General features: G+C 45.1%; 1 protein-coding gene across 2 annotated transcripts in view; it reads left to right on the top strand.

Moving 5' to 3' along the window:
* The window catches only part of DOC2B (double C2 domain beta), a 143,067-nt gene extending 138,717 nt beyond the window's left edge, over positions 1-4,350 (top strand). For both annotated transcript variants that reach the window (XM_088152462.1, XM_088152461.1), the window contains 3 exons: positions 611-692; positions 3,314-3,410; positions 4,214-4,350. In XM_088152462.1, coding sequence (XP_088008588.1) covers positions 611-692; positions 3,314-3,410; positions 4,214-4,350 — 316 coding nt within the window. The remainder of the gene's footprint in view (positions 1-610; positions 693-3,313; positions 3,411-4,213) is intronic.
* Positions 4,351-12,466: the final 8,116 nt, after the last annotated feature.

Below are 12,466 nucleotides of genomic sequence, written 5' to 3'. Positions count from 1 at the left end.
GGTGGGATTATTCTATCCTGCACACATGCGACCAATCATTTGTTTGGTAAGTGTCTCTTAGTTCTGTCTGCTTAATCTCCATAGTGATATAATTCCTGTGCAAACACTAGCATATCCCCTGCTGTTAGGAACAGAGGGAACAGATGCCTTTAGCCAAAGTTTTTTTCATTATTATTATTGTTATTATTTATTGAAACTGGAATAACTGATAATAGAGCCATGCTGGATCAGTCCCCCTAATTAAGAACAATATAGAACAATATAGTTTGATGTGGATATAGCAAGTGGATACAAGTTACTTTCTTAAAGTATGCAACTATATTATTATTATTATTATTATTATTATTATTATTATTATTATTATTGCTATTGGATTTGGTTCTTTTGACTATCAGATCTTTCCCAAGGATCTAGGATGGCTAAAGATACCATCATAATATATGCAAATATCAAATCAAACTTTATCGCGGTCATCCACCAGCAAGATAATGTGTGTGCTGTTCCAAGTAATCCAACTTTTGGTCATTGATGAGATGAGATTACTGTTGCTGTTGTTGCTGAGGCTTGAATTAACGACTCAGGTAACAGATCTGGATGATTTCCTTTGCAGCTACTTGAAACCTGACGAGGACAAAAAATCTAAGCATAAGACTGCAGTGAAGAAGAAAACTCTCAACCCTGAATTCAATGAGGTGTGTCTGCTGCGATAGGTTCTGTGCAAAAGGGAGAGCGTTGGGATGAACTGAATCCAACCATAAGCCTATGTGATGGAATGGACTTATGAAGGCCATGCTCAGGGAGATAAGTGTGTTCTTAGCCCCCAACAGGAGCGTGGGAAGTTCAAGAAGATGAGACTGGCACCTCCCTAAGGAATTCACGGTGTTGTGGTTGGCTGGCTTGGGAACTAGGGTTGAGTCTGGTGAGGTTGATGTCAGGTTCACCCCAAAGAACTCCATGAGACAATCCAAATACAGTTCTGTTGCATTTATTAGCTTCCACCTCAAGACAGAATCTCACCAGACTGAACCCAAGTTCCCAAGCTAGCCAGCCACAACACCATGAATTCCTTAGGGAGGTGCCAGCCTCATCTCCTTGAACTTCCCACGCTCCTGTTGGGGGCTAAGAACACGCTTATCTCCCTGAGCATGGCCTTCATAAGTCCATTCCATCACAGCCTACCTCTGAAATGATAACCAGGATTGAGCAACCAATATTTCTAAGGGTTGGTACATGACACATTCCACCATAACCCCCACCCAGAAGTTCCAAGATCCTTCCAGATTCCCTCCTGGCCATTATTCGCTTTGGATGTGGTTCCACCTCATATGAGAATATCTCCCAAGACCACCAAGGCAAAGGTCATTAACCTTGGAGACCCCTTGATGGCAGTGCTCTAAGATTAAAATGAGGTTCTTGATGTTCTCTGAGCTTGGTTGTGTTTTTTTGCAGGCGTTTCACTACCAGGCTAGGTAGCATCATCAATGTTTCTTTGCTGATGGTTGAGCAGCCAGCAGCCAGATATGTAGGCAACAACACCAGATACACAATCAGGGAAGAAAAAAAATACAGGTAATCCTCACTTGACTACCACAATAGGGACCAGAAAATTTGTTGTTAAGTGGGGCAGTTGTTAAGCAAGTTTACAACCTTTATTGCAGCGGTCATTAAGCGTATCACCAAGGCCATTAAGCAAATCACGCAGTTTCCCATTAATTTTGCTTGCCGGAAGCCGGCTGGGAAGGTGGCAAGTGGCGATCACATGACCCCAGGATGCTGCGACCGTCGTAAGGTTGCCAAGAGCCTGAATCGCAATCAGGTGGCCATGGGGGTGCTGCAATGGTTGTAAATGTGAGGACCGGTTGTAAGTCCCTTTGTTGTAACTTTGAACGGTTGCTAAAGAAATGGTCATTAAGTGAGGACTACCTGTATCCCAATCAAGGAAGGAACCAGATCCCAACCAAGGCTGGCTGGGCAAGCTGTTATATATAAACACCCAGCAAATTCCACTCCCCCTCACACTGACGTTGTTACCTAGCCAGGTCATGAAACGTCTGCAAGAAAACCATCAAGCTCACAGAGCATCAAGAACCCAACCATTCAACCCCAAGCTACAGATATTCTCTTCTGTTGGAGATTAAAGTTAATGAGTCTCCGTTACTGAACCACAGGAAACCCATAGATGAATAGGTCCAAATACAAATTGGGTGTCTTCCCTTTTCATCTCAAAAGGGTTTATTCTGTAGCCACCCCTTCCTTTTTAACGCCAGGCACGGTTGCTAAAGGTTGCTAATCAAGACCCAAGACACAAATATGGAAATCTGGATCCAGCCCCTCCAGAAATCAATTTTGCAAATAAACAGATTAGGCCTCTGGCTGGAATCTCCAGCTTGCAAATATTTGTACCACCAAGAACCTCAAACCCAGGGGGGGAAAAATGGCTTCATTCACATTTAAATGCAGACGAATTTCATTTCACGTTTTCAAGCCAATCAAACTGAAGCAAAGCTCATTTTCAGAATTCAGGCCTCCCAATTTTGGAATGTCGCTTGCTCATTTAAGTAGCACATATTAGAAAAAAGGGTGTGTAAAAAAGGCAAACGTTCTTGGAAGGGATGATTAAAATGTGTTATATGGAAATCTGTGAAAGTGGTGTATATGAGGCAACATGGCATGCAGTCACATTGGCAAATGACCAAAATGTTTATGAATTGTGCAAAGTTTAAACAAATCTCCAGTGCAACGAATTAGATTTCACAGATCTGTGTTTAGAAAAAAAATGTTGACTATGTTGGAGATACAAGAAATTTGAAGGCATCAGCAATGTCCAAGCTTAGGACTCCAGCCCTGTTTTCACACACACACACACACACACACACACACACACACACACACACAGAGTAGATGCAAGTTTCATTGCAAACTTTGGACACAGCCCTCGATAACCTCTAATTGGTGAAAATATTCTTACTATGGTGAGTTCCTGGAAGAAAGTTAAGATTTTGAATTGTTGAAGTGTTGCTAAACTATTTTCCAAGAAAGTGAGTGTGCGTGCATGTGTGAGGAACTTCGAATTCACCATCACGTGTTTTTGGGTACCAAATAGCAAAAATGGGCTTAAATGAAATGGGTCCCTTCTCAGCCTTTGAATTAGCATAAAAGACAGGCAAGACGCTGTGAGTGTGGATGGCCGAGGCTCACTTCGTTGTTTAAAAACCTTGGAGGGCTGGTTCATCCCTAATGTAGGCCTGCTACTTAATTATGGAACAAAACTTTTCTCCTGCCTCCTAAATTCCCCCCTTTTTTTTTCTTGCAGGAATTTTGCTATGAGATAAAGCATGGAGACCTGGCCAAGAAGACCTTGGAGGTTACAGTCTGGGATTATGACATTGGCAAATCCAACGACTTTATTGGTAAATCTGGGCTCCCAAGGGAGATTGGTGGGGGCTGAGGATCAGGCCCTTGGGTGCCCTCCACACAGACTCTCATTGGCTCTGATTGTATTACCATCAAACCTTCCCAGCCATTTTTCAAACCCCCTTCTTCAATAAGTCCCGCCCAACAGTACTTATGGTCCAATTAGGCCTAGCTCCTGCAGAACCTCCCTTCTGAATGATTTTTAGCATGCTGGCTGTGGAATTCTCGGAGTTGAAGTCCAGACCTCTTAAAGTTGCAGGGGCTGTGAAATACTATGATAGATGGATGGCTTGTGTTCAAGCATTAAAATAACCTTTGGAAGGGAATCTGTTTGGCAATTAAACCCACCTGGGCCAAGATTGCCCCAAGAGTTCCTACAGGGTTTGGGGTTTCCCCACATATTCTTGTTTCCTGGGGCATTAACTTCAAGGGGCCAAAGTAAACAATGGAGAAAAATGATCATGTGGATGTAGGGCTGAAGAAATCATGGAGCGGGATGCTGAACTGAACCTTCTGCCCCCAGACCTACAGAGTCTTCAAAGACCTTGAGACAAATTGAAGGAAGAGGTCTTCATCCTGCTCCTTCTTGGATTTAGGCTAGGTCCGAATTCTAATCAAGGAACAACTCGTGATTTGTGGTCTTCCTGTGACGTCAGCAATCTGCTGCTTCAACAGCTGGCCCGCTCTAGCTAATGGAAGGGCCGGCTCTTGTACATGCGTGAGCCTATGAGATTGTGGCTCTCTCTTCTGATCACCCCAGGTACCTGACTCCGTCTGTTCCTCCCATTTGTGCATCCAGGTGGTGTGGTCCTTGGGATCAATGCCAAAGGAGAACGGCTGAAGCACTGGTTTGACTGCTTAAAAAACAAGGATAAGAAAATTGAACGGTGGCACACGCTGACAAACGAACTGCCAGGAGCTCTCCTTAGTGACTGACTGCTTGGGCCAGAGACCTGGGACATCATGCGCCAAGCGTCAAAGGAACAGATGGCCTTGGACTTGGTTTCTTTAGTGCACACTATTCAGCGAGGGGCTCCCGAGGCAGAGGCAACAAAGGGGCTTGGTTGGGAAGCTGGTCGGGCTCACCTTCCGGGGACTCCAACCAGAAGCCATTTTGGTTCTGGGCGGTCCAGCAAACCAGCCCTAGAGATTTTTACAGGACGCCTTGAATCTCCTCCTGCAGCAAGCTGTGGTCTGCGTGTGTATGTGTGTGTGTGACGTGCGTGTGTTTGTTTGGGGGAAAAGTAGACCTGCATGCATTACAGTTGTGATTTATTTGATATACTGAATTTAAGGCTTGGAGTGGCCGCTGAATGCCCGGCGTCTAAATAAATTTCCACGGGTTTATTGACTCTCCAAAAGAAGACACAGTGGATTCCATTTCTGAGTGTCTGGTGATTTGGGGCAGGGTCTTTTCCTGAGTTTAACGTTCCCAGTGATTTTAGTACTTGGTTTGTGTGTGCGCGCGCGCGTGTGTGTGTACGCACCTATACATGTGTGTCTGTGTGTGCGCAGGTGTGCACGAGAGTTTGCTTTTCTTTGGCCTCCCTAGTGTTTTAGCTGCCCTTCCTGACAATCTGTACAACACAACAAAGGGCTGTGTCACTGATTACCCCCAAGAACGTGTCCGCTCCTTCTGCCTTGGCTCTCATTTAAAAAAATCCAAGAGGCTCTCTAAAAGAACAGCCCACGATTCCCCCTTTGTGCAAAAGAAGCACCTCTGTTCTGGAATGAGAGGTACGTCTTCTCTTTTGTCCCTGGTTATACGAGGGAGCCTCGCGTTATTGTCTCTGTACGCAGCTCCACGCTGTTGAAAATCCAAGCTGGCTTTGTGGGTTGACTTCCAACAGGGTGTGTTTCTTCTGTCTGTGCAGCCACCCACAGCTTTTGTTGAATGCAGGTCTAGAGCAGGTCTTTCTGTTACTTGGTAAAAGTTTTCATCAGAGCCAGAGAACCCCCAAGGTGGGTGCCCTCAATTACCTTCAAACATCGGATGTTTGGCCAGGCCAAGCATCCAGTGTGTCTAAAAGGATAACATTTGGGCTTCTCCCAATTTTTTTCTTCTGATAGCACAATTCAGATTCTCTGGATCAGGAGTCCATTTCTTTGCCTTCGTTTTTCATTTTTTTCTTCTAAAACACCTCTATTTATCCGGACTGCACGCATTGTCCTATAAAAGGGGAAGGAGAGCAAATTAGAAGTGCAAATGCTGTGAATTAGTGCTACTACAGTTTGATCTGGGGCCAAGAAATAATGTGCAAGACCCCCAAACGTGCACAACCTTCCAATCATGAATTTGATTGTGTTTCCTCAGAAATGTCATCTCTATTTAGTTATGTGTGTTTTGATTTGTTTTGTTTTTGGCATGAAATACACATTTTGTACACTTCCTTTAAAATTCTTCTGCTCGCTCTCCAACAGTTTTTACACCCATTTTTATGGACATCCTAATTCCTGGACCAATTATTTCATGATTTAAGCGCACCAAAAATATTCACTGATTGAAATACATCAAAAATACTGGATGATTTAAATACATCTACATATACCCCACCAAATTTAATTATTTAAGTATATTTGAATGTATCCACCATGCAGGCAAGAGGCACTAATATCCGTCCAATAAATAAATAAGTAAAATAATTTTCCGCTGTTCCTGTTCCGGCCCCGAATTCCAACAAATCAAGCAGAGCTCAACACCTTCTGGGTTTTCACCTGTAAGCCTGAAACGATGTTTACGTCAGGCATAGAAAGCAATCATCTGGGAGACGCTACTCTCACATGTCGTATGTTAATATTGTACCCTGTTAGGATCCTCTGTGGGTGGGTCAAAGAAGGCAAGGTGGCCACCGTGACCGCATGATCAAAGCCTGTCCCTTTAAGGACCACCATCTTGACTCTTTTGACCCACTCCGGTGGATGCTCCTGTAGCCTCTGGTTTGGCGCACCTTAATCTTGGGATCCTATTTCAGTGGGCAAATTCTGTTCCCCATACAAAATCTTTTACCTACGTAGGGCAAACTTTAAACTTGATATGGGAACAGCGAAGGACCATTATTCTTCCAAGGTGTGCTTGGAATGTGGAACAGGCGGCCCCGATCCATCTGGCAAGAGCAGGGCTGTGCCTTTTTCTTCCCGTCACTCGTTGCACGTTGTGTAAAGCGCATCTCCTTCTGCTGGTTTTCATACCCACGTTTGTTGTGCATTCTTCTCTTTTGTATCGAAGACTTTTTTTTTCCAGCTGAAGCTCTGTATAAATCAACATATACATAGATATCATTATACAGCATATAAATATATAAATACACACAAATTAAACGAAAGACATTATTGCATGCCAGTGGGTGGTTCTCATGCAAAAGACTTGTTAAATGTTTGATACCAATGTTTTGCTACGATGCGGTCACTGCTGAAGACAGTCGTGACTACAACTTCAGAGATAAATTTTGTATTCCAGTATTATTACGTGTACCTTTTTTTTTTTTTTTTGGTTTAATCTTTAGAACCTCAAATTTTTTCTTTTTTTAAAACCATGTGCATCTATGCACACACTGTGGAAGGTTTCCAAAGCTCATACTCAACATTGGTAAAGGCCATTGTGAGAACAAAGAACCTAAGAAAAGTCCTTGTTGAAAGTCTGTGTGGCTTGGTTCCTAACAGGCAAGTACTGATTGATTATGTGTCATTGATTATGTGCTAACTCTTAGCGACGACATAGATGGATTTTCTCCATGATGGTCTGTCGCCAACCTGGCCCTTAAGTTCTTCCAATGGTGCCCCCATCGCTATTGTAACTGAGTCCATCCCCCTTCCTGCTGGTCCTCCTCTTCTCTTTCCTTCCACCTTTCCCAGCATCAGAGCCTTCTCCAGAGAGCTGGGTCTTCGCATCATGCGTCCAAAATAGGATAATTTGAGCCTGGTCATTGGTGCCTCGAAGGAGAACCCTGAGTTGATTTGTTCGATGATCCATCACTTTGTATTGTCGAAGGCTTTCACGGCCGGCATACGATGGCTGGTGTGGATCTTCCGGGCTGTGTGGCCGTGGTCTTGAAGTCTTGTTTCCTAACGTTTCGCCAGCACCTGTGACCGGCATCTTCAGAGTGCAGGAGCACAGACAGGAGCAGTTCTCTCTGTGCCCAGTTCTCTCTGTGTCTCTCTCCTGGGCACAGAGAGAACTGCTCCTGTCTGTGCTCCTGCACTCTGAAGATGCCGGTCACAGGTGCTGGCGAAACGTTAGGAAACAAGACTTCAAGACCACGGCCACACAGCCCGGAAGACCCACACCAGCCATCCATCACTTTGTTTTCTTGGCTGTCCACGGTATTCTCAGGAGTCTTCTCCAACACCAGAGTTCAAAGGCATCCATACTCTTCCTCTCCTGCTTCTTCAAAGTTCAACTTCCACTTCCATAAAGTGTCACAAAAAATATCATGGCTTGCACGATGGTGATCTTAGACAAATCTAGGATTGTCCAATTAACTGGCCCTCTGTACCAAAGGACAAATTCTAGCCATCAGCATAGACTGCCTTAAAATACTATGTGATAGGTGTCTGGTACAAGCCATGACGAAGTAACATACACTATGATGCCATTTGAAGATTGAAAGTGTTTCTCCCCTCCTTTCCTTTTACTCTCCGGAGAACTAGGAAGGGTCCCTTCTGAAATGCTTCCTACACCGCTTTTCCTTCTGTGGGCTGAGATGCCTTTTACATGCCAGTTGTCCAGTCTGTGGCTCTCCCTCCTGTCTCCCAAGACCATTCCCACATGTATGCAAGGAATGATGACAAGTGCATCCACACAGCTTGGATCAATTTTGGGGTACTTTATAGTAGAATCATAAACGTTGGACATCTGGAAGTGCCTTTTGTCTGTCAAGGTTCCACCTTTCCAAATTTGGCACTTTCCAGGTGTATCTGGGACTATATGCCTCAGCCATTCAGCTGGCTGGGACTTCTGGGAACTGGAATCCCAGAAGATCTGGCTGGCACCAAGTTGAGGAAGGCTGTTCTCAGTGTTGCATTGGAAGTTAACAATATCATTTTATTCAAACAATTTAAAAATAGCTTTGTAACTAACTATGTTTGAGAGTTAAAAGGTAGGAAAAGTAGTCAGTCTCAGTGAAAACACCTCTGTAATGGTATGTGGGAAAGACCTTGAGAGATGGAGCAAAGAGATGTTGCCTAGGGAACAGTCAGATAAGAGAAGGCATAGCCCGCAGCTGCATAATGGGTGGAGAAAGAGGCTCAGAAGGGACCCTCCTGTGATGGAATGGTTTGATGAAGGCCGCGCTCGGGGAGATAAGCATTTCCTTAGCCCCCAACAGGAGCGTGGGAAGGTTAAGAAGATGAGACTGGGACCACACTAAGGAATTCATGGTGTTTTGGCTTGCTGGCTTGAGAAGTTGATTGATGTCAGGTTCAGCTCAAAGAACTCCATGAGACAGTACCGATACAGTTCTGTTGCATCTATTAGCTTCAACCTCTCAGACAGAAATCTCTCCAGACTGAATCTAAACTTCAAACCATTCCATCACACTCCTTAGTTTCCCAAGTTGTAAAGGAGACGGTGGGAGATTTGCACTTTCAGACTTGCAAGATTGATGTCAGCCTTCCCAGATAGACCAGACAGGAAACATGACCAGATGAACTAATTTTACTTTATTGTAAGGCTATAGTAACAGCATCTTGCAAGTCTGAAATCAAGGCGGGGTTATTTTTAATTTCTTTCTCAGGCTTTCTCCTATCTCTGCACTGGATAACATCTTTCTGAAACTCCTCCCCCTTTACATGCCATCACATCCACTAAGTTTGACCACTGGACCAAACGGACTTGTGACTCTTTATCTTGAAGGTACCCATAATTTTAACCAGAAGTCATCTTGCCTTCTAATTAGTGCATGAAAAATGGACTCTGATGATTGATGGCCTAATACGGAGGGGAGGGGAATTTTAATCATTCCCCCCTTTCCCTTTTATATCTCCCTGCTCTGTCTGTCTGCGACTCTTGAAATTTACTATTTTGCTAGTGAGGCTTGACCAAGCCTGCTCCTTCCACCAAAGACACTGAATGTTAGGAAGTATGGATCATTCTTCCAGCTGTGCAAAGAGATGTAGCAGTGGCTGCCATTAAAAATTACAGGGAAGTGCCTAAAACATTCCAGAAATTGTTCTTCGACAGTTAAGACCAAGCCTGGAAGAAGTTTAAACCAGAAGGTATGATTGGCCGTTGACAGGAACTAGTTCAGTGTTTTTCAGAGTTGGCCCCTTTAAGATGTGTGGACTCCCAACTCCCAGAATTCCCCAGCCGGCATGTTTCAAATCAGCTGAGTCAATTTCAGCCTTCATTTTCTGACTATAGCAGTAATGGCAGTCTTGGTTCCCAGAAGGATAAGAGAGTCAAAACGCTTTACATAAACTGCCAGCTGCAAGCTTCTGCCATTGAAGAAACTCACCAGCTTGCCCGATCACAGGAGATCTGTTAGAAAATCAGAAAGAGTCCACTCTGATGCAGATAGAGAGAGAAAGGAGAATTTGTTGAGTTGCATTCATTCTTGCAAGTCATCCCTTTCACCTCAATAAATCTTGCTAAAGAAAACTCTGGCAGAATTGTGCTGGGAAAGAACCACTTTCAATGCAGGGCAGATGCCAAACAGCCTAACAAAATTTATGAAGTAGAGATCTTCAAGGGCAGCACCTCCCTAATACAGTGGCTATGCCCATCTTCCCCTGCTGCTCAGTGCCATCCCTGCCCTGCTGGGACTCACAGAGGTGCCACCAAGATGGCAGTGTTGCCACCCCTAAGATGGCAGCATCTTGCGGCTGGCTGGTGGTTTGTCACCTGGGTCCCCAACGTGGCACCCACAGGTGCTAACATGTAGTACGTGAACACCTTCTTAGAATCCCTCAGGCTGAAGACCGTGGGCCTGATTTGATTTTTGAGTCTTTCAATTCTAGAAATATGGGAAGCCAGCGTGAGAAGTCACATGCACGTACAAAAAAGGGTGGGCTTTTGATCACACTGTGACCGCCCTTTTGCAGATTTTGGCACACCACCTCACAAGTGCACCGGTTCAAGTTCAATCCCCTTTGCATTTGGCGGATAATTCTTGGGAAGCTGGAGAGATAAACTGCTCATTTTGAACACAGCTACACCGGAAACACACCCACATGTCTACAACCACAGATGAGTGAAAGGAAAAGCCTACAGTGCTTTTTCCAGGTTTTCTCTACCCTCATTTTCAATTTTTTTTCCAGTAAAGATCTTTGTCTTTCAATCTTCCAGTAAAAAGCACCACATAATTTGTATTATTGTTTCTAATGACTCAAAGTGGTTTGTCACTGCTTTTACCTTTGGCAAGAGCGAAGAGCAACACATCCAGTAATTATTTTCACCAGAAGGGACGCGAGGTGTGAAAAATAGGCAAAAATTAAACTTTCCACTTTCGGAACGAGGCTGGTGAGGCTTCTGTGTTTGGGCTGTCACACAGAGTGCTTCATCCTCCATCTTTGCCCTACAACAACCCTGTGAGGTAGGCAGGGTGAGAGAAAATGGCTGGCTCCAAGTCACCCACGGAAATTGGATGGTTGAGTCGGACTGGCTTTTGGGTCTTCCCACTCCAGCACCTTCAACAGACATGATACCTCCCCTGGTTCTACCAAACTCCTGCTGGAGAACTCCTGCAACCAGAAGCCCCAGCCAACATGGCCCATAGGCTGTGAATTCTGGGTGTTGTAGTCCCAGCACCCCCACAAACTTGGGGAAAAAAAGACTGCGAGCGAGGGATACGCGACCTCTCCTTATTCACATTCCTGAGCAACTGAAACCAGGTCATTTGACGTTTCATGACCAAGAGGCAGAAGCCACCCTGTGCGGTGCATAATTTTTCAAGAGGAGTTAGTTGCAGTCAATTAATTAGGTGTGTGGTTCTGCTCTGAGCACTGAAGCATGCTCCCACCCATTCCCGTCTCGTGGCCGGGTTGCTTCGCTTTCTCCCTATTAATACTATTCGTCCTCCTCTGGTTTACAACGGAGACTAAATGCAATTAAGGAGATGCTAAACGTCATTCTCTCGTCTAGCACTCGAGAAGGGGGAAGAGGGGCTTTTGTCATTAATCATGTGGAAGGCCGAGGAAGAGAAGTCGGCTGCTGTGCTTTCTGGGCCAACACCTGCCCGTGACAATATGTGCTGTTGGGAAGGCTTCATGCCCCCAGACGTCCTGGTTTAAAACCGGGGTAAACTCACAGCTCTCTTTTTGCAACCTTTAAGATGCCATCACAGCAGCGAAACTGAGTGGCAAAACTCCAAAATTCAGCAATGTGAAATTTCAGGCTATTTTTTTCTAAGGTGCCTGAGGATAAACCTCTACTTCCTCCTCCTCTGGCTTAAAGGGCCCACGTTTCAGCCTCTCTGCTCTGGGGGCATCACCACATTCATCCCCCACCCCACCCCCACCCCCGCCTGTTGGAGGCAGAATATTACAACCCCAAAGTTTCGCCCCACAGAAAAGAAGTTTTGAACCCTCTGGTCTTTGCTAGCCCACCTTGCAGCGACATTTCGAATTACAAGATCCTACCACGTTATCTTCCTTTCTTGAGATCCCTCTGAAGCATGAGAAGTAGGTACAAGATCGCTCGCTGCTGGCAGTTTCCACCATGTGAACTCCGAGGCAATTCATCCTTTATGAAAAGGCCTTGACGGGGCCACCTCAGACCCACCGGCTGGCCCCAAATCGTCCGGCTTTGCAAAGACAGAAAAACAGCCCAGTCTTACAGGTGAGTCGATTCAAGGACATTTGCCCCAAGCTAAGCAGCGCCACGGGAGATAGAAGATAGCTGGGAATCTTCACTTCTATTTCCAATGCTCAGAGGTCGATCCTGTTTCTTACACCACCACCAAGGCAAATCACCAACGGTGCAACCAGGTGGATGGGGAGGTCACTCCGAGTAAGGCGTCTGGACTGGGAGGCCTTATCACGGGGGCTCATGCCTTAGTCACCTCCTGTCTGGATTACTGCAATGTGCTTTACGTGGGGCTGCCCTTGAAGACTACCT

Source organism: Python bivittatus, unplaced genomic scaffold, assembly GCF_059951505.1.
Source record: "Python bivittatus isolate LINGU-HERP-01145 unplaced genomic scaffold, Pbiv_v1 ctg000690_np1212, whole genome shotgun sequence".
Classification (NCBI taxonomy): Eukaryota; Metazoa; Chordata; class Lepidosauria; order Squamata; family Pythonidae; genus Python; species Python bivittatus.
The sequence above is the reverse complement of the archived record's forward strand: the minus strand, read 5'-3'. Positions and strand labels throughout refer to the sequence as shown.